The sequence below is a fragment of the Antechinus flavipes genome, chromosome 4 (genome assembly GCF_016432865.1).
Source record: "Antechinus flavipes isolate AdamAnt ecotype Samford, QLD, Australia chromosome 4, AdamAnt_v2, whole genome shotgun sequence".
NCBI classification, from domain to species: domain Eukaryota; kingdom Metazoa; phylum Chordata; class Mammalia; order Dasyuromorphia; family Dasyuridae; genus Antechinus; species Antechinus flavipes.
This window is the reverse complement of record NC_067401.1, coordinates 27,537,987-27,558,878: the sequence shown is the minus strand read 5'-3', so window position 1 is coordinate 27,558,878 and position 20,892 is coordinate 27,537,987. Positions and strand designations below refer to the sequence as shown.

The 20,892-nt window shown below is 48.9% G+C and overlaps 2 protein-coding genes across 2 annotated transcripts; one reads left to right on the top strand and one right to left on the bottom strand.

Moving 5' to 3' along the window:
* Nucleotides 1-1,292: 1,292 nt before the first annotated feature.
* Nucleotides 1,293-13,032, top strand: RFLNB (refilin B). Its single transcript, XM_051992208.1, has 3 exons — nucleotides 1,293-1,646; nucleotides 7,183-7,292; nucleotides 8,878-13,032. The coding sequence occupies exons 1-3, from the start codon at nucleotides 1,422-1,424 to the stop codon at nucleotides 9,206-9,208; spliced, it is 666 nt and encodes a 221-aa protein (XP_051848168.1). The 5' UTR covers nucleotides 1,293-1,421; the 3' UTR covers nucleotides 9,209-13,032.
* A 1,403-nt stretch (nucleotides 13,033-14,435) lies between these two features.
* On the bottom strand, nucleotides 14,436-20,594 carry C4H17orf97 (chromosome 4 C17orf97 homolog). The gene is made up of 2 exons (XM_051992207.1): nucleotides 20,150-20,594; nucleotides 14,436-17,085 (listed from the first exon to the last, which is right to left on the bottom strand). Exons 1-2 carry the CDS (start codon nucleotides 20,379-20,381, stop codon nucleotides 16,601-16,603), a joined length of 717 nt encoding a protein of 238 aa, XP_051848167.1. The 5' UTR covers nucleotides 20,382-20,594; the 3' UTR covers nucleotides 14,436-16,600.
* Between the last annotated feature and the right edge of the window lie 298 nt (nucleotides 20,595-20,892).

Genomic DNA, 20,892 nt, shown 5'->3' with positions numbered 1-20,892 from the left:
TCCCAAGCCTTAATAAAAAAAAAGGAAAGAATAAGAAGGAAGGAATGAAAGGAAGAAAAATAAGATGGAAATAAGAAAAAGGAAGAAAGCGAGGGAAGGAGGGAAGGAGAAAGAGAGAGAGAAAGAAATTAAAAAGAAAGAAAAGGAAGAAGAAAAAGACGTTCCCTAAGCAAACAAGAGGCTGGGAGCATATGCGGTACATTAAACATTAATAATTTCCAGTTGTTTCATTTCCTCGAGTAAAGAAGGCATTTGTCTCTTCCATCCCAATGGAGGTGAACTTGGCCAGTAGATGCAGCCCCTTTGCCTCCTCCCCCCCCCACACACACAGAGGCGCGCACGCGCGCACACGCACGCGCACGCTCACGCTCCCCTGTCCTACAACCTTGCAGACGCCTCTGTCCACAGGCATTAGCACTTCGCAGATTTGGCCCGGGTGCTGACAGGCCCTCATGGGCCTAATGGGGAGCCCCTGGTTCCAGTCAGTGCCGGTCACTCGGGCCAAGGAAAGGAAGCCGCGGCCCATGCGGGCTCCGCTGCTGGGCCGGCGGTCGTTCACCTGCCGGGTCTGAGTCCTCCGGCTTCCCTCCTCCCCTAAAGCCTCATCCTGGCCCAGTTCCCCCGCCACCACGCGTGCCTTCCGCTCCTGAGCCACATGGGCGCGGGAAGCAGCAATAGCTCTATCGGCCACGCACTCGAGGGGTGCTGCGGGGGAGCCCAGAGGGAGGAGGGAGAGCGGAGTAGGGAACCCGTCCTGTCCTGGGCTTGCTCCCCCCTCCTCACCTTCACCCCGGAGGAGGACTGAGACGTACTTTGGGCCCTGATCCCCGCGGGATGGGGAGGAGGGAGGACCGAGTGGGCGGGCGAGTTGGGAGGATCGCAGCGTACTGGAGGGGCTAACCCCTCCCCCGCGGGAGATGGGAGGGGCAGGAGGACTAAGTGGCCCGAATGGCCCACGGAGGAGGGTGGGCGCGCTGAGCGCCAGGAGAGGGACTGCAGGGAGGACCGGTGCGCCGAGCCTCGCAGCTCTACCCCTGGGGCCCTGCTCGCCGCCCTCCAATCGGCTGGGGCCAGAGGCGGTGTCGGCGGCGTCGCCCGCCCCGCGCCTGAGCTAGACGGGGAGCGGGAGCGGGAGCGCAGCGGCCCCTGGCGCTGGACGGGGTGGCCAGTGCGCGCCGAGGCGGGAGCCCCGGGACAGGAGCCGCCGGCGGCGCCGCCACCTCCCTCAGCTCCCGCGCGCGCCGGGCCCGGCAGGGCTGGGCTGCGGCCCGGGGGCCCCCTCCCCGCCCCGCCCCGCTCCCCGCCCCCCGTGTCCCGCGGCCCGCGGCTGGCCGGAGGAAGTCGCTGCAGGTGGTTGAGCAAACGGCGTTTCCGCGGAGCTCGCTCCCTCGGCCGGTCCTCCCTCCCCCGAGGCCACCGCCATGGTCGGCCGCCTCAGCCTGCAGGATGTCCCCGAGCTCCTGGACATGAAGAAGAAGGGGGACGGGATCCTGGATAGCCCAGACTCGGGGCTGCCCCCCAGCCCCAGCCCCAGCCACTGGCTGCTGGCCCCGGGAGGCGGAGGCGGCGGCGGCGCGGGCGCCGAGCGGGGGCTGGCCCCGGGGCTGCTGGAGGCCGACGCGGCAGCCCCAGGACCCGCGGCCACGGTGAGTGACGGGGCACGCGGCGGGGATGGTGGGTGGGGGTGGGCACCGCCCGGGCTAGGCTGGCTCTGCGCCCTGCGCCCTGCGCCGGGGATCTGAGGAGTCCGGGCCGGGAGGCGCTGGGACCCCTCCCCCCCATCCCCACTGCCTGGCCTAGGTTTGGGGACTGCAGAGCACCGCCGGAGCCTCGGAGACGAGACAGGCTGCCCAGGCCGGGGGAGGGGGCGCAGTGCCCTCCCCGCGGCCGCCCCTGGATTCCGCCCCGCGCCTCGAATCTGGGGCCAGCTGGACGCGGCAGCGGCGGCTGGAAAATTATCCTCGTGAAAGGGCGAAGGCAGGGGCTGAGGGTGAGAGAGCCGGAGCCGCGGCGCCTGGGGAGACAGAGGCAGAGCCAGGCAGGGCAGAGCCGGGCAGGGCAGAGCCGGGCAGACCCAAACGGCCCCATCGGGACCATCTCGGACGGGGAGGCTTGGTCCTCCAGCCCCCTCGAGTTCTCCCCGCAGCCGGGCTCCCGCTGCCCGCAGTCCGTCATGCCCATCCTCAAGCAGGCTGGTACCCGCGGCTCCTGGCGCCCCCGGAGGAAAGCGGAGAGGCCCTCGGGTTTGGCAGAGGCTCGCAGTTACGGCAGAAGCCCCGATTCCGACCCCCTCCCCCACTCCAGCGTTTGTTAGAGTGGGCTAACTTGGTGGGGGAGGGGGTCTGGAGAGTGGCAGCCTTATGTGGCGGGGGACGTTGTTTCAGGAAAACAACCCCACTCCCAGTCAATAGTAACGGACAACTAACAAACGAAACCCTAAAAGCGGCGGGGTAGGGAGCAGGGAAGAACTAACTGGGTTCTAGGGGTCACATGCAGGCTGTGTGACCTTGAACTGGTCCCGTAGCTTTTATCCCAAGCCGCTCTCAGCCTCGCTAGAGTAGAGAACACGGGGTCCAGGGGCGGACCTTCTGTGACTCCGGGCAAGTCGCCCCCGGGGCCACTTTCCTCTGCTTTAAAAATGGAGAAATTGGACTAAATAAGCTTTGAAGTCCCTGGGCTCAACAGCAGCTGATCTGCATTGCTGGAGGGAGGTTACTCGCGGGAAGTTCCTTACACCTCTGAGCCGCAGATCTGCCCCCGCTCGGCCCCTCCGAGCCGGAGACACACTTGGAGAGGTCCCGATCTCAGTCTCTCTGCGCAAGTTGCCTTTGCTTACGGGCTGGCCGGCTTCACCCCGCCTTAAAGCGGGCAGGTGGAGCGCCCGAGTCGGGAAGCTTTGAGTTCAAGTCGGACCTCAGACACTAGTTTGTGGGACCTCGAACAAGTCACTTAAACCCTGTTTCCTCAGTTGTCTCATCCGGAAAAATGAGCTGGAGAAGGAAATGGCGAATGAGTCCAGTGTCTTTGCCAAGAAAACCCCCATTGGGGTCACAGAGAGTCAGACTTGACTGAACAGCAGCCTGCCTAAAAGTCCCCTGGGCTCAGTTCCTGGAGTTCCCTTCAAAGAAATGAGCTGGAGCGGTGACTGCTTTCTCTGGCTCCAGACCCGGTTCCAGCTAGATGTGGCCATTGTATTCCCTTCAAGTGGAGACAGCACCTCCACTTTCCCTGTCAGCAGATTTCTGCAGCTGGGAGCCTTTAATCACCCAAGTGAGGGTTGTTTGGGATTAGGGCGATGAAAGAGCCTTGTCCTGGCCCACTGACCCATGGGCCCACTTGCCTTTCTGGGGGTGCTGAAGGTAGCAATTCAAGCCAGCCCCGTAGTGAGGAGGAGGGGGATGAAGAAGCAGGGGTAAAATATCCTGAAACTGGGAAGTGAGAAGGGAGGGCAAAAATATCCCGGAACTGGGAAGTGGAGACAGAACAGGGTTGGGGAAGCAGGGGCAAAAATATCCTGAAACTGGGAAGTGGAAGACAGAAGAGGGATGGGGAAGTAGGGGCAAAAATATCCTGAAACTGGGAAGTGGAAACAAGAACAGGGATGGAGAAGCAGGGGCAAAAATATCCTGGAACTGGGAAGTGGAGACAGAACAGGGATGAGGAAGCAGGGGCAAAAATATCCTGGAACTGGGAAGTGGAGGCAAAACAGGGATGGAGAAGCAGGGGCAAAAATATCCTGGACCGGAAGTGGAAGACAGAAGAGGGATGGGGAAGTAGGGGCAAAAATATCCTGGACCTGGGAAGTGGAGACAGAACAGGGATGAGAAGCAGGGGCAAAAATATCCTGGACCTGAGAAGTGAGCAGGGGCAAAAATATCCTGACACTGGGAAGTGGAAACAAGAACAGGGATGGAGAAGCAGAGGCAAAAATATCTTGAAATTGGGAAGTAGAGACAGAAGAGGGATGGAAAAACAAGGGCAAAAATATCCTGGACCTGGGAAGTGGAATCAAGAACTGGGGTGGAGAAGCAGGGGCAAAAATATCCTGGATCTGGGAAGTGGAGACAAGAACTGGGGTGGAGAAGCAGGGGCAAAAATATCCTGAAACTGGGAAGTGAGAAGCAGGGGCAAAATATCCTGACACTGGGAAGTGGAAACAAGAACAGGGATGGAGAAGCAGGGGCAAAAATATCTTGGAACTGGGAAGTGGAGACAGAACAGGGATGGAGAAGCAGGGGCAAAAATATCCTGGACCTGGGAAGTGGAGACAGAACAGGGATGGAGAAGCAGGGGCAAAAATATCCTGGACCTGGGAAGTAGAGACAAGAGGTTTTTAATCTGGGTATCTCTTATTCTGCACACTCGGACTGCAGTGCCGGAGGAGCTTGCCCAGGAGATGCCCCCATTGTGGTAGCATGAGTGACATTGTTTAGCTGAAACAAAAAATTGGAACTTGGGTGTGGGGGAAGCAGCTGGCAGGTGGAGGAGGTGCTCCCATGGAGCACTGGGAGAGGCCCCTGGCAATCTCGCCTCACCTGAATCAATGAGCACCCCAGAGTGAGAGAAGCTGGGTCTTCAGGAAACCAAATTGTGGACTCCAAACCCGCAATCATTCAACAAATAAAAACGTTCTCTTTGCCAGCTGCTCGGAGCTTTGTGCAGCAGGCAAGCTGTCTCTGCTACCTCTGACTCCCTAAATTCTCCCTTCTGGCCTCCCTTTTCTCCATATCTCATTATTCCCTGTCCCCATCTCCAGCCCATTCCCTTCTAAGCACATCCAGCACCTTTGCCCACTTGATGCCATCTGCTCCCTGCCCTGCTGGGTTGATTTAAGCCTCCCTAAGTTAGCTTTCTGTGCTCTCTCTGCTTGAGTGCCCCTGGCCAGGTTTGACGTGACAGACCTAGGGACTCTTGTCCAGTCTTGAACCCCATCCCAAACATGGTCCCCAGTCATTCTCTCCTGTGAGACAAAGGAAAGCATCGAGCACAGAACATGTGAAAGTGCTTTGGAAAAACAGACACACTAACAGCAGTAGCATCGACACTAACAGCAGTAGCATCGACACTGCGGACTGTTACACAGAGAGCCGAGCTCGAGCTCTGGCAGGGCCGCTCTCATTGAACAGAATGGGATGCTGAAGCAAAAGCTGTGAAGGGACTTGGCTGAAGTCACTCAGATGAAAAGTGGCAAAGTGCAGGAAACTGGAACTCAGATCCTGGAACTCAAGTGCAGTCTTAGTAATCATCACGAGAGATAAGGCCCGACGGACTAGGTACAATCCGTTTGATACCGAACAGGAAAACTTTGTTTCCCTATCAGTTTTTGAAGGTTGACTTTGCTGGTTGGTACAGCTCCCTCAGCTGTCCCTAGAGTGAATTAAGGGCAATTGGGTAGTGAGTGAATAAAGCATCTGACTTGGACACAGAAGGACCTGAATTCAGTTCAGATACTTAACACTTTCTAACAGTGTGAGCCTGGGCAAGTCATTTAACCCCAATTGCCCCTCCCCCCCCAAAAAAGAGTGAACTTGGGAATAACTGTCTAACTTGAGCGCTCGGTGGCTATGTGACCTTCTTTTCATCCTGTTTACCTCAGTTTCCACAACTGTCAAAAGAGCTGGAGAAGAAAATGGCAAAGCCTCCCAGCATCTCTGCCAAGAAAACCCCCGGGGGGGTCAGGAAGAGTCAGACTGAAACAACTGAACCTTTTACTTAAACAGCATCGTTTTAATTTCGATGCTTTTTGTTAAAAATCTTTCTCAGGCATGTAGTCTTGCAAGTCTCTTGAGCTAGTAAATAAAACTAGTTCCTGAATTTCCCATGGGGCCTTGAGGTGGTCATTGGGTTCTGCAGGCCTGGAGGAGCTGTTAGTGTTAGGGTCGGAGGTAGAGTCACCATTGGTATTCATTACCCCACCCCCAGGATACTTGCATAAAGCAGTTTATGTTCTTAAGGTGTACATCAGATAAGGAACTGTCACCCATTTGTGTTCTTGTGACTCGCCATTTTCTTGTAAAAGTGGAAGGGGGACGATGGGGTGGGTTGGCTCATCACCTGATTGGAATCCGGGGTAGTTGGGCCCCAGTGAGGATGTGACAGCTACCTTTCTGCATTCGAATCTTGCTCAACGATGTCTCTTGAAAAATGGATGGTTTCGTAACTCAAGCTTGTTTTCCCATTAGAGCATCTTATCAACAGGAAGGCTTCCTTCCTGTCTTTCTGGGGGAAGTTAAATGGGGGCTCACTTTGGGGGAGGGGGCAGAGACATAAGAAACAAATAGAAGATGGAGGGACTTCTTTTACTTCCAGAGTGTAAGGCACTGAATGACAATTTAGTATCATAAACTCCACATTTGAAACCCATGTGTCTCAAGCACTGGGAATTTTACACTCACGGTCCTATCTATTTGCTTGGGCGAAGTTGATAGCAAAAGAAAAAGAAACAAACAACAAACTTGCTAAAAATTATAGCCATTCAAAAGTATAATGGGCTGTCTAGCAAGGTGGTGAGCTTCCCTTTACTAGAGGTATTCAAACAGAAGCCAGGTGCCGTGGAAGGGATGTCAGATAAGGTTCGGACCCCTGAACATCCTTTCCTGGTCTTCACATCTGAGATCCTGGGAACTGGAGAGGAGAGAAGAGTTTGGTTTTTAGGATAGTTGACTCGAAGGCCCAATTGTCCTCCTTACTCCCGTGATCTTAGTTGAGGCATTCTTCAACCTCAATTCCTTTCACTGTAACATGTTTGACGAGATCAGAGTTGTTAGAATGGCGTCTAAAACACGACAAATATGGAAATATGTTTAAAATGTCGCCTATGTCAGATTGCTCACTATCTTGAGGAACGGAGAGAGAAAAAATTGGAAGACCAAGTTTTACAAATATGAATGGTGAAAACTATCTTTACATGTATTTTGAAAAAAATACGATACTATTAAGGGTTTAAAAATATGTTTTGATAATTGTATTCCAGTATCATTGCTTCCCTTTGCAATCTACGGATTTTATTTGATGATTCTGAAAGGGGGTCCCTGGGCTCCTGCCCCAGGGGTCCCAGACACCAAAATGGGGAAGAATCCTCCAGTTGAAAAGCAGACGGCCTCCCAGGTCCCTTTGAGCTCCGATTTCTATGGTTTTCTCTGCATTTTGGCTTTAACTACAGCATATTCTTTTTGTTTTCAGAATTCGGTCTTCCTACCCAATCCCTTGGGGCCTGGCTGCTCTCCAAGGCTCTGCCCCCTGTCTTTTGGTGAAGGAGTTGAATTTGACCCATTGCCTCCAAAGGAAATAAGGTAAACATGCCCGACCTTCTTTCTGCTTTAGAAACTCTGCCTCCCTACCTTTTCTGGAAGATATACCACTTTCCCCAGTGGTGGGAGTGGGGAGGTGAGGGTGGGAGTAGAAAGGGTTGTCTATATTTACTCCTCTAGGGCATTACTTAGTTCCCTTTCCTCAGAGTGCTGATGATACAGTAGGTCTGGAATCAGGAAGACCCGAGTTCAGATTTAGCATCAGATGCTTGCTAGCTATATGACCCTGGGCAAGTCACATAACCTGTGTTTGCCTCAGTTTCCTCATCTGTAAAATGGGGCATAATAATTACTCTTACTTCCTGGGATTGTTGTGAGGACCAAATGAGAGAATATTTGTAAAAAACACAGTGCCTGACATATAGCAGATGCTATATAAATGCTTGTCCCTTTCCTCCCTTTCCTTTCAAGCATGATTTGGGGAAAGGTTAACCTGGAAGTTGGGGAAAGGAAAGGATGTCCGGCTTTAGGTGGTTCCCAGACTCCTCGCTAGCTAGAATTTCAGTTGGAGCTGCACATGGGGACCCCCTCCCCAAAGTGAGAAAAAAAGAGCTTTTCAATTATGTTTTCATGCCTCATTCTGTAGAGTGGAGTCATGATCTTTGATCTTGAACAACATGGGTATAAGAGCACCTTAGTTTAGCTCCAACCATCTCCACGTACCCACTTGTCCAGGGAGAGTAATACTGTACCTGAAAAGGAGACGAGGTCATTTCATGCCTGGCTGCCTGCTTGGGGAGATTGAGGCTCTCCCTCCCCTCCTACTTCCCCCCCTGTTCTCTGCACGCCTCTTTCTGGGGTCCTTATGAGGCTCTTATGGGACCCTCATTGAAAAAGTTTCTTCATTTTTCTTAGAAGAAATTTACGAGTTAAAAAGAAAATAATTTGGAATTTTTGTCATTTTTCTTCCTCCTTCCCTTATTCTCTTACTCCTTTTCTCGTTTCTCTCATTTTTCTTCCTTGTTTTCATCTTCTTTCCTTTTTTCTTTCTTACTTTAATCTTTCTCTCCCCTTTCCTTTCCTCTCTCTCTCCTCCCCTCTCTTTTTCCTTCCTTTCTTCCTTCCTTCCCCTGCCCCTTTTTTCCTCCTTCCTTCTCTTCCTCCCTCCCTTCCTTTCCTTTGTCAGTCTCCCTCTTTCCCTCCCTTTCCAGAAATTGATATTTTATGAAAGGCTGAGGTTTGCGATGATCCTTTTAAGTAAAGCCAGCTAAGTTGGATCAGATTTTCTAGTGAGCAGGGTCAGATTTCAAGAATTCTGATGCTTAGAATCGGGCTTCCCCGTAGCTCTCCATTAGTATCCGAGAGGATGACGGCCTGCCGGAAGCCTCCTCCCCTCAGCCCCTAGTTGCAAGGGTGTGCGTAAAGCCCGGCTGGCTGGGACGGAAATGCCAGAATTCCCACAGCTATGTGGATGAGGAAGCGCCACAAGCACGAAGCTCGGCCAAGTCCCCAGCGACCCGCTGGGCGCACCACGTTCCCGGGGCGCAGGCCGAGCCAAGGCATCCTCATAAGCCGGGCCCGCCCGTCCCAGGCCCCGCCTGACGCTCTCTCGTGTGTCCGCCCGCAGGTACACCTCCTCGGTGAAGTACGACTCGGAGAAGCACTTCATCGACAACATTTACATGCCGGTGGGGCTGGCGGTCTCCTCCTGCAGCCAGACCGTGGTCTGCATCCCCGGCTGCACCTGGCGCAACTACAAAGCCGAGCTGCGCTTCGAGCCCCGGAACAAGGCCCTGCGGTTCCTGAGCACCACCATCATCTACCCCAAGCACACCAAGACCGTGTACACCACCACCCTGGATTACAACTGCCGCAAGTCCGCGAGGCGCTTTCTGTCCAGCGTGGAGCTCGAGGCCTCCGAGTGCCCGGCGAGCGACTACCTCTTGGACGAATGCTGACGGAGACGGGGGGCGACGGGATGCAGGGCGCTCCTCCGAGCGGCTGCTCGTGCTTCGGTCTAAGTGAAAACGGGCCTTTGTTCCCCAGTCGTTTTGAAGCAGCCTTCTCTATCATTCTAGTTTCGTGTGTCGGCCTTGGCAAAGGAGAGGGAAAAAACCCCACCTCTGGCGTCTTTGGTTACTATGGGAATTGGATTTTAGCTTTTCTTTCTAAAAGCATTTCTTTTTCTTGGCTCATGGTTGCAGATCCCCCAGAGTATCAATTGAATAACAAATAAAGGAAAGATCCAAGTAAAAAGAAAAGAAGAAGAAAAAAACATTAAAATCAAAAACATGGTTCCTCCTGGAGAGGGAGGGCCAAGCTTGTCTGTGGTGGAGTGTGGAAAAAGGCTTCTGGGTGGAAAGAGTGAACTTCCCACTTGAAGCAACTTCTGTTGGAAGTCATGGTACTTGCTGCCTAAGTTATCCCACTCCCATGGGCTCAGTCTGTGTAAACTGAGGGCCTTGGGTTATTTCTGTTTCCATCCGAATGCAGACCTCGTCCCTCCTCTTTGCACCAGTGGTCGAAGACTCCCAGAAGCCTGTGCTAAGGCGATGTTTCCACCATGGCTGCCTTATGAATGTTGCTGAAATTTAGTTCACTGATCCGAAGAGAAGCCCAAAAGATTTCGGTTAACCATTTCGCTAGTCATGAGGAAAGCCTCTTGTCTTCTTCTCCGCGGGCCCTGGCGACCTGCCTTGCATCTCTGGAATCCCGCTAAGGCCGCCGCAGATTTGTGGAACTCTTCTGCTATGTACACTGGGGTTTCCAAATACTTTCCTAGGCTCCATAAGGCAAAATATAGGATGGCACATATTTGAGCAGACTGTCATTTTTAAGGCTGCTCTGATGGAATGCTTTTAAGATTTCTCAAGATTGTTGCCTTTTGACTCATAACTGGAAATGAATGGCTCGGGTCGTGTCTGGATATTATTTAGGAGGGAGACATCTCTATTCCCTAGGTTCTCTGGGAACTTATGCTGGTGTCCTTACCCAAGCTTCACACGTGTTCTGTCCAAAAGAAATTACATTCGGAGCAGAATCCCTGTTACCCAAAGGGCGATCAATGCCTGGATTACAGGGGGCAGAAGAAAAAAATTAGCTTTGGAGTCAGATTTCAATTCTAATCAGAGAAGAGTCATAATCCAAACATCCAAACTGTGTTACTATAAGGTTTTGATTTTTGCTAAAGGGTCAAAGGATCCTGGATTCTCAGAATCACTTGAGATGGCCCCTCAAAAGAGCTTTGTTAGTTCAGCAAAATCAGCCATGGGAAGATGAGAGAATCTATGTGGGGGTCACTCTTGCAGACAGAGTCCAGGCAGACAAACCGTTTCTTTTCTTAGGCCTCTGGGTGCCTTCTGAAGCCCTGAAAGCTTGACTCCCTCCCAGCATTCTCCCTCAGTATGAGCCCCCACTAATTTTGGCATCTGTTGCCTGCCAAACCTCCATTTCATGTTAGACAAGGCGGAGGTGGGAGGTGGAAGGAAGTGGGCTAGTTATTGTACACGAACTTGTATCAGAGCATTGAATGACAACATAGAAGGGTCTTGAGCAGTCCGAGGGGGACAAGAACACATGTGTGGCCCTTCTTCGCTGGCTTAGGAGCTCCCCCGACCAAGGTGGCCTCTCTGGAGCCCAAGCTTTTTAATTTAAGAGAAATTTGGGCAGAATCTAAGAGAATCCAGGGGTTCAGGTAAGCAGCTCAGGTAGGCCTTTTGAGAAAAAGGAAGTGGGTCGGTGGTTTTTCTTGTTTTCCTGTCAGAAGGAACAAAACACAGATATGCACTTTGAGTATGTTCTAATTCGGGCTCTGTCCCTGCTGAGCTGTGGAACTATGGGCAAGCCATTCGAGTTTTGGGGGGCTCAGTTTTCTCCTCTTTAAAAGGAGGTTGAAGTTGATGATTTCCAACTCTGAGATTTGGTGAGCCTCTTCTAAGGGGCATAGAGTCCAAGGGTCCTCAAACTACGACCCGTGGGCCAGATGCGGCAGCTGAGGATGTTTATCCCCCTCACCCAGGGCTATGAAGTTTCTTTATTTAAAGGCCCACAAAACCAAGTTTTTGTTTTTACTGTAGTCCGGCCCTCCAACAGTCTGAGGGACAGTGAACTGGCCCCCTATTTAAAAAGTTTGAGGACCCTTGGTAGACTATTGTAAATGGCAAATAGGCCGTGCCTCTTTTCTGAGTAACTCACAGGGGCATCGAAATGATTGATGTTCAAAGAGCCAATCACCATGTCCAGTGATTTCTGTTCCTCTTCATCAGGGGCACACTGGTAAACTTTTAACAGCCAACTCTCTAGGGGCTACACACTTTTAAATTTTGTCTACATCAATATTTTCTCCATCATTCTCAAGTCTAGATAATCAACAAAACAGTAAATTAAGTCATGATTTGTAACTTTTGCTGGTTTCCAAGGTATAAATGCTCATGCTGCAAATTTCACAAAGAACTGGTTAGAACTGGCTCCAGCAGAGTCCTTTATGAGAACATGATGAAGTTGCAGAGATAATCATGCTTTAGAGACTGTGGTGCCTTCAGAGCTGAACTGTCCATCGCTGATTTTAAAATGAAAATATAAATGATTTTGCTTTTCTAAATATATTTTGGACACTGCCACATAGAGAACTCACGCCAATTAACTAATTTTGCCTTAAAGAATGTGATGTTGAACAGGGCTACAGGAAGCTGGGGGGGACTTTTGGACTCTAGAGTTCACTCTAGAACCAATCAGTGAAGCTTGACTTTGATGTTCATTGAAAGAAAGAATTCAAATATGAGAATTAACAGGAAGATCTTAGCTTTATAATATGGAAAAACAGTAGGGGGGGCTGCAATGTCATCATAATAGGTGGTTTGGATTACTCATAAATGTGATGTAATTTTAAATGATGGGAAGTGCCTTTCATTTTTCTCATTGTTCCTCTAGATATTTAACTTGCATTAAATTTACAATACAGGAACAAACACCCTCCCCTCCCGCCCCCAACATTATTGTTGACTGAGCAGGAAGAGCCTCTTTGGGAGGAGAAATCACTTTTCTGGCCAAAAATAGATGTGATTTCTCATCTGAGAACCATCCTTAAGCGAGAGCATTGTGTAGGTTAAGAAATTAAGTTTACAGGAAAGTAGTAAAGTTGGTTGCGAAGCTATGAGTAGGGAGACTCTGACGTTGGAACGTGAGTGAGTGCAAGTGAAGAAGTGATTGTGAAACTGTAGAAAAAAAGGAAGAGTTTATATTGTTGAATTTGTAAGTTATTCACTGGGGAATGCGCAGGTCCCTTCTGGTTTTGTTTTCTTTTCTAACCAATCAGATTTTTCCTAAAGAGTTTCAAGAAAGGCAGCCTGTGGTGACGGGACTCTCCTTGAAGAAGCTTCCCTTGGAGAAAACGTGGCTGTCACTTCCATTCTTGTTCTGCTTCTTAGAACCCATTCATTCCGAAATGCCTCTGAAAGGTCCAATCTCTGTCTCGGGTTCATTCAAAGTAGTTTTCCCTCCTCTGTCCGCTTGTTAAGTGATTTCCCAGGATTGCCAAGTGACCTGCTAACAGTGTGCATGAGAGTCATTGATATGTATCTTAAGGAAGACACTGGTTTCCCTTGTGATTGTTTATATTTTTAAAGATTTTGAGGGGAAAGTCTGTTGAGCAATCTTTCCTTACTCCAACCTTAGAAAACTCAGAATGTTTGTTTTGTTTTACAAAAACTGTGCTCATCCTCTTCTCCCCTTTCCACCATTTGCTTGTTACTTTTTCATTTAACAATAAATTATCTGAAATGTAGCTTCAGGGGTGCCTCTTTTTTTTAAAAACGGGACTACTTAAGAGAATTTAAGATTATTTAAGAGAAACTGAAAATGCTGCTTGCCCATTCTCAATTCTAATGTATCACTTTTGGGGACCCCAGTGCTTCAGAGGAAGTGCTCATTGGTGAGAGTGCTGACCAAAGTGGTAAGAAGTCGATGGAATATAAACATGGGCTGAGAAGTCAGAGGACCTGAATTCAAATTCTGCTTCTGATGTTTATTATCAAGAGTCAGGTTATCTGGGGTCTAGAGAGAGCTGTCACTTTTTCCCTGGGCATCAGTGGAACGACATGGCCTGAGAGAGCTCTCTCCTCTAAAACTATAATCCCATGGTTTGAAAGTTTACTTCCAGCATTGAGAACATTTAGAACCAGAGAATGTGGGGATTGGATGAACTAATCCAATCACTTCATGTTACAAAAGGAGAAACTGAGTCCCAGATAGGGTCACCTAGAATCCATTCTGCAGACACCTAGTTCAGTGTGCTACCATATCATGTACTGTTTGAAGCCACCAGTTACATGAGTTCATGGTTGAAGAATATTAGACCAAACCTGTGGTTTTGATGGTATATGAGAAATCTCAGTATGTTGGTATAGGGAAGTCCACCATTGGAGGTCAGTTGAGCCACAGGGGACACTGCTCTATTAAGACCAGCCTGTCAGAGGTAGGACTTTGTCCAGCGATCTCTGACTCTATCTGCTCTGCATTCTGCCTGAGTGTTCTTCCAAAGCGTCAGAGAAGCAAAGTGTTCATTAAAATCTGGGGTTTTGACTTGGGGTGTCCGATTTATTCAAATGTGAAATCACCTTAAGATGCTAGAATATATATCTTCACTGGGGACCCATTGGTTTCACAACAGGATACATTTTTTAAAAATAGAAAACTACCTCCCAGAAAGACTTCGGGCAACTGATTTTTGAAGAACGTGGGTTTTTCTTTGGAAGTGTCTGCCTCTGGGATAGTTTTTCGCTTTATATTTGGTCTGGTTGCCTCAGTGCAGATGTTGGTGAGTTGGTGAGAAACTGGCAGATGAAAATCATTCTTCTGCTTTCTAGAGAGCACACATGGAGGGTCCGGAGTCATGGAGGGATAGATTGGTAGGAAGAGGATTGGTCCGAAAGTGAGATCAGGGTCTGAGGGTTTTTTATTTTTTTTATTTTATTTTATTTTTTATTATATCCTCTTTTTATTTTATTTAATAATAACTTTATATTGATAGAATCCATGCCAAGATAATTTGAGGGTTTTTTTTAACTTTTCTTTTGGTCCATTTCCTCTTCCACAATATGAATAATACATGGCTGTATGTATATAGCATGTATGAATTGCTTATCATCTTAGGGTGGTGGAACAGAAGGAAGAAAATTTGGAACTCAATATTTTAAAAATATTTATTAAAATATATTCTTACATATAATGGGGGAAAAAATGAAATGTTTTGTCAAAAATACTATTGTACTGTAAAAAATAAGGGGGCAGTTTCTGAGAAACATGAGAAGACTGATGCTGTGGGAAGGGAGCAGAAATAAGAAATTATGCAGTAACAACATTAGAAAGAAAAACAAGGGGGCACACAATCGGCACGGTGGGTAGGCACCGGCCCCGATGTCTGAAGGACCCGAGTAAAAATCCGGCCTCAGACACTTAACATTAGCTGTGTGACCTTGGACAAGTCACTCATGGGTTTGAATTCATGGGACTGTAGTAAGATGATGGTTTCTAATCTGATACAGATGTCTGGTGCCTTTGAGTTTTAATACTCAGTGAACTGTACGTTTTGGAGCGGGGAATGGGGGAGACTTTGTACCTCATGGTGACCCTCCCCAATACTCAGTTATTTTGAAAACGTTACCAAGTTTTGTTTTGAGATCTCATTGTCACAGATTTTGACTGCAACCAAGTAGCTGGTTTATGACCTCTTCCCCCCTCCCTCCAGTAGAGGTAAGCCTGAGACTGAATAGGGAAAGAAAGGCCTGACAGTGGAGTTTGGGGCTCGCTGCCTCCAAAGTGTGTTTCAGCATTACAAAGGCATATTATGAATTCAGAGAAGCATGGGAAGACTTTGATGAACTGATGGGAGTAGAAGCAGCAGAATTAGGAAAGCAGCATCATGGCGCAGAGGAAAGATTATCCAAGGCCTGGACTTCCAGCCTGACTTTGAAATTTACCTGCATGAGCTGGGCTGATGGCCTCAGTTTCTGAGAGTTCGAAGTGAATTCAAATCCCATTTCAGTTCCTAACTAGCTCTGTGATCCTGGGCAGATCACTTAAGGTTCTGTTGTCTCAGTTTCTTCATCTGTAAAACGAGGATATCATCATCTACCTCACAGGATTGTTATGAGGATCAGATGAATGTTATAAAGTGCTTTGAAATTATTTTTGTTATATATATTCGGCTCTTCACAACCCCATTTGGGGTTTTCTTGGCAGAGATACTGGAGTGTCTTTCTCCTGCCCATTTAACAGATAAGGACATTGAGGCAGATAGGGTCAAGTCACTTGCCCAGGGTCACAGCTGGTAAGTGTCTAAGATCAGATTGAACCCCGGACCTGGTGCTCGATCCACTGCACCGCTTAGCTTGCCCTTGAAAATACTAGAATGTGGTCTAAATGTTATACTGCTGCTGCTGCTAAGGTCTTTTTGGTAATTTTTGCTGTGCTGTTAAATACTCTTTTAGTATTTTTTTCAAAGAATGTTTAAGGTAAATAAATACCCTAGGATGGGATTTGAGAGAGAATTCACGTTGAGGCAGCCGGTGGCCAAGTGGACAGAACATCAGCCCTGGAGTCGGAAGGGTTCAGATCCAGCCCCATATACTTACTAGCCATGTGACCGTGGGTAAGTCCCTTTACCTCCCCTTCCTCATTGTAAAATGACCATATTATCAGCCCCTCCCTCCCAGGGGTCCTGAGGATCAGCCACTATTTATAACTAGCAGCTCAAACTGTAAAAGCACTTAGGACTCCGTGTCTAGCACATAGTAGGAACGATATAAATGGTGAGTCCCTTCTTTCCTCCAATTCCATGTAAGCCCATAGAATTGGGATGGGTGGAAACCGAGGCCCGAAAGCTGACACTGGCAGCAGGACTTGCACCCCAGCTCAGTCCGTTTCCAATATGTCTGTAGCAGCGCAGGCCTCCAGAGAAGCAAGTTACAGCAGACAGGATGGAGGCTTTATTAGGTCACCCGCACCCTCCCGGGACTCTGAGAGACCAGAGTGAGCAACAGGGAATCATGTGGGCTACGCTGAGGGAAAGCAGAGTCTGACTTAATGAAATCCTTCCATTTTGGGGTTTGGGGTTTGTTTGTTTTTTATAGAGAGGTGGTTTTATTTCAGAATGTTAGAACATTTTGTTGATCTCAATATCAAAACAAAGTATCTGTCCTCTTCAGGAATGGCCTGATTTCCATTATTTCATTTTAGCACATACACTACCCCCCCCAACACAACACACACACACGTACACACACATACACGACACACACACACACACACATACACAACGTACACACATACACACACACACACACACTCTGGGATCAGGATGGGTTTGCCAAAGCAGAAGAAAGTTTCTGCTCGGGCACACTAGCTGTTGCTAATTCTGGAGAGAGGAGGATCTTTGAAGATGTGTTTCCATCAAGGAAATAATTGAGACAATCAACCTTCCCCGCTTGCTGTTTGCTGCTTGTGTGGCTCTCTGAGTCTGGAAGGACCAAGGCCTTCTCATTTGTCCCTTCCGGGACGCTCGAAGTCTGGCAGAATCCTTCCAGAGCCGAGAGTCGATAGCGTTTTCTTCTATTGAGTTTATAGATGCGGATTCGTTCTTCCTCTGCTACCGGGTCTGCAAGGACACCTTCCCAGCGGAGACTCTCGTTGATCTTAATGGAAAGGTTCTCTTCTACTTCGGCCGAAGAAAAGGCAGCAGAGTTCCCAGAGGAGGAGTAAGAGAGATGCTTATTTTCCTCTTTCTCTTTTTTAAGCTCTTTCATAGATTCTAGTTTGGAACTAAGGTCTTTGCTGGAACCTAAAAGCATAAAGCATAAGAGGAAAAGAGAGGCTGAGTTTCTGTTACTGCATTGATGAGCAGTTAGCCAGAGATTAGGTGAATTAAGTAAAGAGTTAATGAAGCTAAACTAGCTGACCAAATGCCCATCCTTCACGAGGATTCCTTGGGCAGCTTAACGTCCAATGAAAAACCTTCCAGCACGACTATCTTCCCACGACTAAAACTCTACCTAAATTGTGTGCTGCCATTGCCAGGATCTGTGTTGGGAATAGGGAAGAATGTGTGCACTTCCTCTTGTACACCATTTACGATGGAGAGAGCAGAACAAAAATGTATAAAACCCTCCCAACTTTACCTAAAGTACTAGAACTATGGCAAGCTGGGAAGTCTTTGTAATATTGGACTAGAAAAAAAGTAATGGGACTTCAAGACTATGTAATATATTTTTAAAATAATATAAACTCTGTGCATTTTCATCAACTGATCCTTTTCTAGGATACAGAAATGCTGAGGATCTCTTCCTTCAGTGTTGTGGGCAAAGATTCTCCAATCTCCCGCTTTTGGAAAACCATCCTCTTATCTTCCACCCTTCCCCCTCCACCATGAATCATTCTTGGTCAATGTTTAAAGAAAGTCTAAGCTAAGAGGGAAAAAGAGATGGTCAATGTCACTACGTGGCTTTACTGATTGCCTGAAGAAGTCATTTTGATCCTGCTGCTTCTTGAAATGTAGCCTATATATGGCAAGTGGGAAGGGGCTGGTCCTACTGGAACCATCTCTCCTTGTGTTTGTGTGTACATAGCTAGTGCGGGCATCTCTCTCTTTTTTTTTAATAACTTTTTATTGACAGAACCCATGCCAGGGTAATTTTTTACAGCATTATCCCTTGCACTCACTTCTGGTCCGATTTTTCCCCTCCCTCCCTCCACCCCCTCCCCCAGATGGCAACCAGTCCTTTACATGTTGAACAGGTTACAGTATATCCTAGATACAATATATGTTTGCAGAACCAAACAGTTCTCTTGTTGCACAGGGAGAATTGGATTCAGAAGGTAGAAATAAGCGGACATCTCTTTGAATCCCTCTGTAAGGAGACTTCAAGGGCTAAAATATAGTGCCTTGGTAATGCCATTTTATAAATTCTGGAGCTGGGCAGGGAATAGGGGTGAGCACCGCAACTCAGCAGCACCAACCCGGAGCTAACTGCCTACAGCATCTAAGCAACTTCTGCTTTACATTTATCCCCAAGCTTCCTGTGAACAAATCAGAGACAGCCACCGAGTTTTATTTTTAAATGAAAAAGAGCTCTTTGTATCACTGAGTTTTCAAAAAAATATATATGTTTTTATGATGGCAGCTCTGCAGAGAAATGTCACCTCTCAATAAGATCTATTTTGGTGATGAGTGGGAGTGTGTGTGTGTTTGGGGAGATATTTGTATATATAATTGTGTGTGTACCTCTATCTACTTGGGAATAGAGTATTTCTACTGTGTATATGTACGTGAGATTAATCTGTGTGTGAGGATGTGAAGGATATATTTTGAGGACTGTCTGTATGTGAGCGGACGTGGTGGCGGCGATGTGCGTGGGAATATGTGTATGTGTCTGCTTTGTGGGGAGCTAGCTATGGCAGGAAAGGAATGAGCGTATCTGCAGATACACAGAGAGTGCCAGATCTGGGCAAGGAAGGAGTGTGGGAAGGTGTCTGTGGATTTAGATGCATATGTTTGGGGATGCCTTGTGTGTGGGGGTGTATATATCTATCCACACACATATGTATATGTGTGTATGTATATGTGCACATATAAGTATTACATATATGACTATGTATGGTATCTGTATGTTTATATATGTGTTTGAGATTGTCTGCGTGAGCAGGGAGGTAGTATCTGAGTACATGGGCAGGATATTTATTGATATCTCTATTCTAGAGGCCATTGGTATGTTTGGGGCGTGCGTATGTGTTTTAGTACAGTGTGTGTATGTTTGGATGTGACTTTTTAGTATGTTTTGGTGTGTTCAAGTATTTAACTGAGCTGTTCAGTGATTTTTAAGGAGGGGCTTGGCTTGTACTGCTTAGCCTCCTAATATAAGTAGGAGCAATGGGAATGAATACCCACAGTGGCCAATTTAGCGTGGGCTGGGGCACAAAACAAACAAATAAAAGACGAATGTCCTAACAATGAGAGCAACGCCAAAGCGAATGGGATTGCAACCATGTTGTTGGTTGACTGAGGCTGGAGATCTTCAAAGACTGGATGATGACCTGGTGGAAATATTATTGAGGGAGTATGACCTATAACAACTTCTGAGATTTTGTAAGGAGATATAGCATATGTTATTAGATTAGAGATGGAAAAGACCGTTTTACAGATGAGGCACTAAAGGACTTGCTCATTTAGGGAGGCACAGTTAATGAGTGTCCCAGGCAAAATTAGAACCTGTCTTCCTGACTCTTAGCTCAGTCTACATATTGCATATACAATGTGTGTGTGTGTGTGTGTGTTTGGAGTGGGCTAGAGAGGTTTGTGTCTGGTTGTGGCCTTCAGGGTGTATACGAACGTCTGGAATGTGTGTATGTTTTGAAGGGCTCAGTATGTTGGAGTCCTCAGTATGTTGGGGTAACACACCCCATCCCCCCTTTTTTTTTTACTATCCCCCTTATCTCTTTCCTGAAGGTTCAACTCCTTCTTTTGCCTCTTACTATCTGTAGGACCTTGAGGAGGTCTCTCTGAGCCTCAGTTTCCTTATTTGTAAAAAAAAAAAGGGGGGGGGCCCGAGTGCACCCCGCTCCTGATGGCCCTGCTCCTTGACAGTTTCCTTTGTCGGCCCCGCCCCCTATTACTCCCCCTCCTCCGGTTCTGGCCCGCCCCCTGACTTGGCCCCGCCCCTTCGAAAGTCCCCTCTTCATCACTCTATCCAATTCCTTATGACGTCTTCTCTTTGACCCAACCCTTTGTAGACCCCACCTCCTTCCCTCCAGGACCCGCCCCCTCTCCAATCCCTAGCGCCGGCCTCCCTCTCCTCGCCAATCCCCCTCTTCGGTCCCGCCCCCTCGCCTGCCGGCTCCGCCTCGCTTACCGTCGCCTTTTCCGGAGGCCTTGCTCAGCCCGCTGGCCTGCGACTTCTTTTTCTTTTTCTTCTTCTTCGCCTTCCTCCGGCCGGCCTCGGGCACGTAGCCGGAGATTGGCGGCAGCCGGGACATCGGGAAGATGTGGGTGACGCCCTCTCGCTCCTCGTCGTCCTCTTCATCGTCGTCGTCGCCGCCCTCCTCGCCGGCTCCCGGGGCCCCGCGTCCGCCTCGGACGCTCATCCCGCCGGCCCCGACTGCCGGAGCCCGAGCGGGCTCCAGCCAGACTCGGCTTAACCTCGCTGCCGCCGCCACCACTGCTGCCTCTATAGCCTTCGCCCTAGTCGCCCGTAGCCGTCCCCACGCGTCTCCGTGGCGACGACTAGGCCACACCCCCTTCGCCCGTAGTGACGCCGCCACCTTAGCTCTCCCGCCCGCCTCCGAGCCTGCCTCGGATGCGTGTGCGTGTGCGCATGCGCGTCCGCGAACTGAGGCTGGCTAGGTCAAAGGTGACTTGAGAACTTTGATCCTAGAGCTGGAGGTCGCTCTTGGCCCATCTTGTCCAAACTTTTCATTTTTATAGATGAGGAAAGTGAGGCTGGATGGGGTGGTCACGCGACTGGTCCCTTCCCCTTCCTTCCCCTCTCCCTCCCCACCATAAGCTCCCCAGTGAGCAGCCTAACAGGGATTCAAAGCCAGATGGAGCGCAATCCTGGGTCCTTCAACGTCTGCCTGAAAATCACATCTCTCGGGA

Coding starts and splice junctions, on each gene's coding strand:
- RFLNB (XM_051992208.1), top strand. CDS start 1,422: ATGGTCGGCCGCCTCAGCCTGCAGGATGTCCCCGAGCTCCTGGACATG. Junction 1,647..7,182: donor CCCCAGGACCCGCGGCCACG/GTGAGTGACGGG, acceptor TTTTGTTTTCAG/AATTCGGTCTTCCTACCCAA. Junction 7,293..8,877: donor TTGCCTCCAAAGGAAATAAG/GTAAACATGCCC, acceptor GTCCGCCCGCAG/GTACACCTCCTCGGTGAAGT.
- C4H17orf97 (XM_051992207.1), bottom strand. CDS start 20,381: ATGAGCGTCCGAGGCGGACGCGGGGCCCCGGGAGCCGGCGAGGAGGGC. Junction 17,086..20,149: donor GGCCTCCGGAAAAGGCGACG/GTAAGCGAGGCG, acceptor TTATGCTTTTAG/GTTCCAGCAAAGACCTTAGT.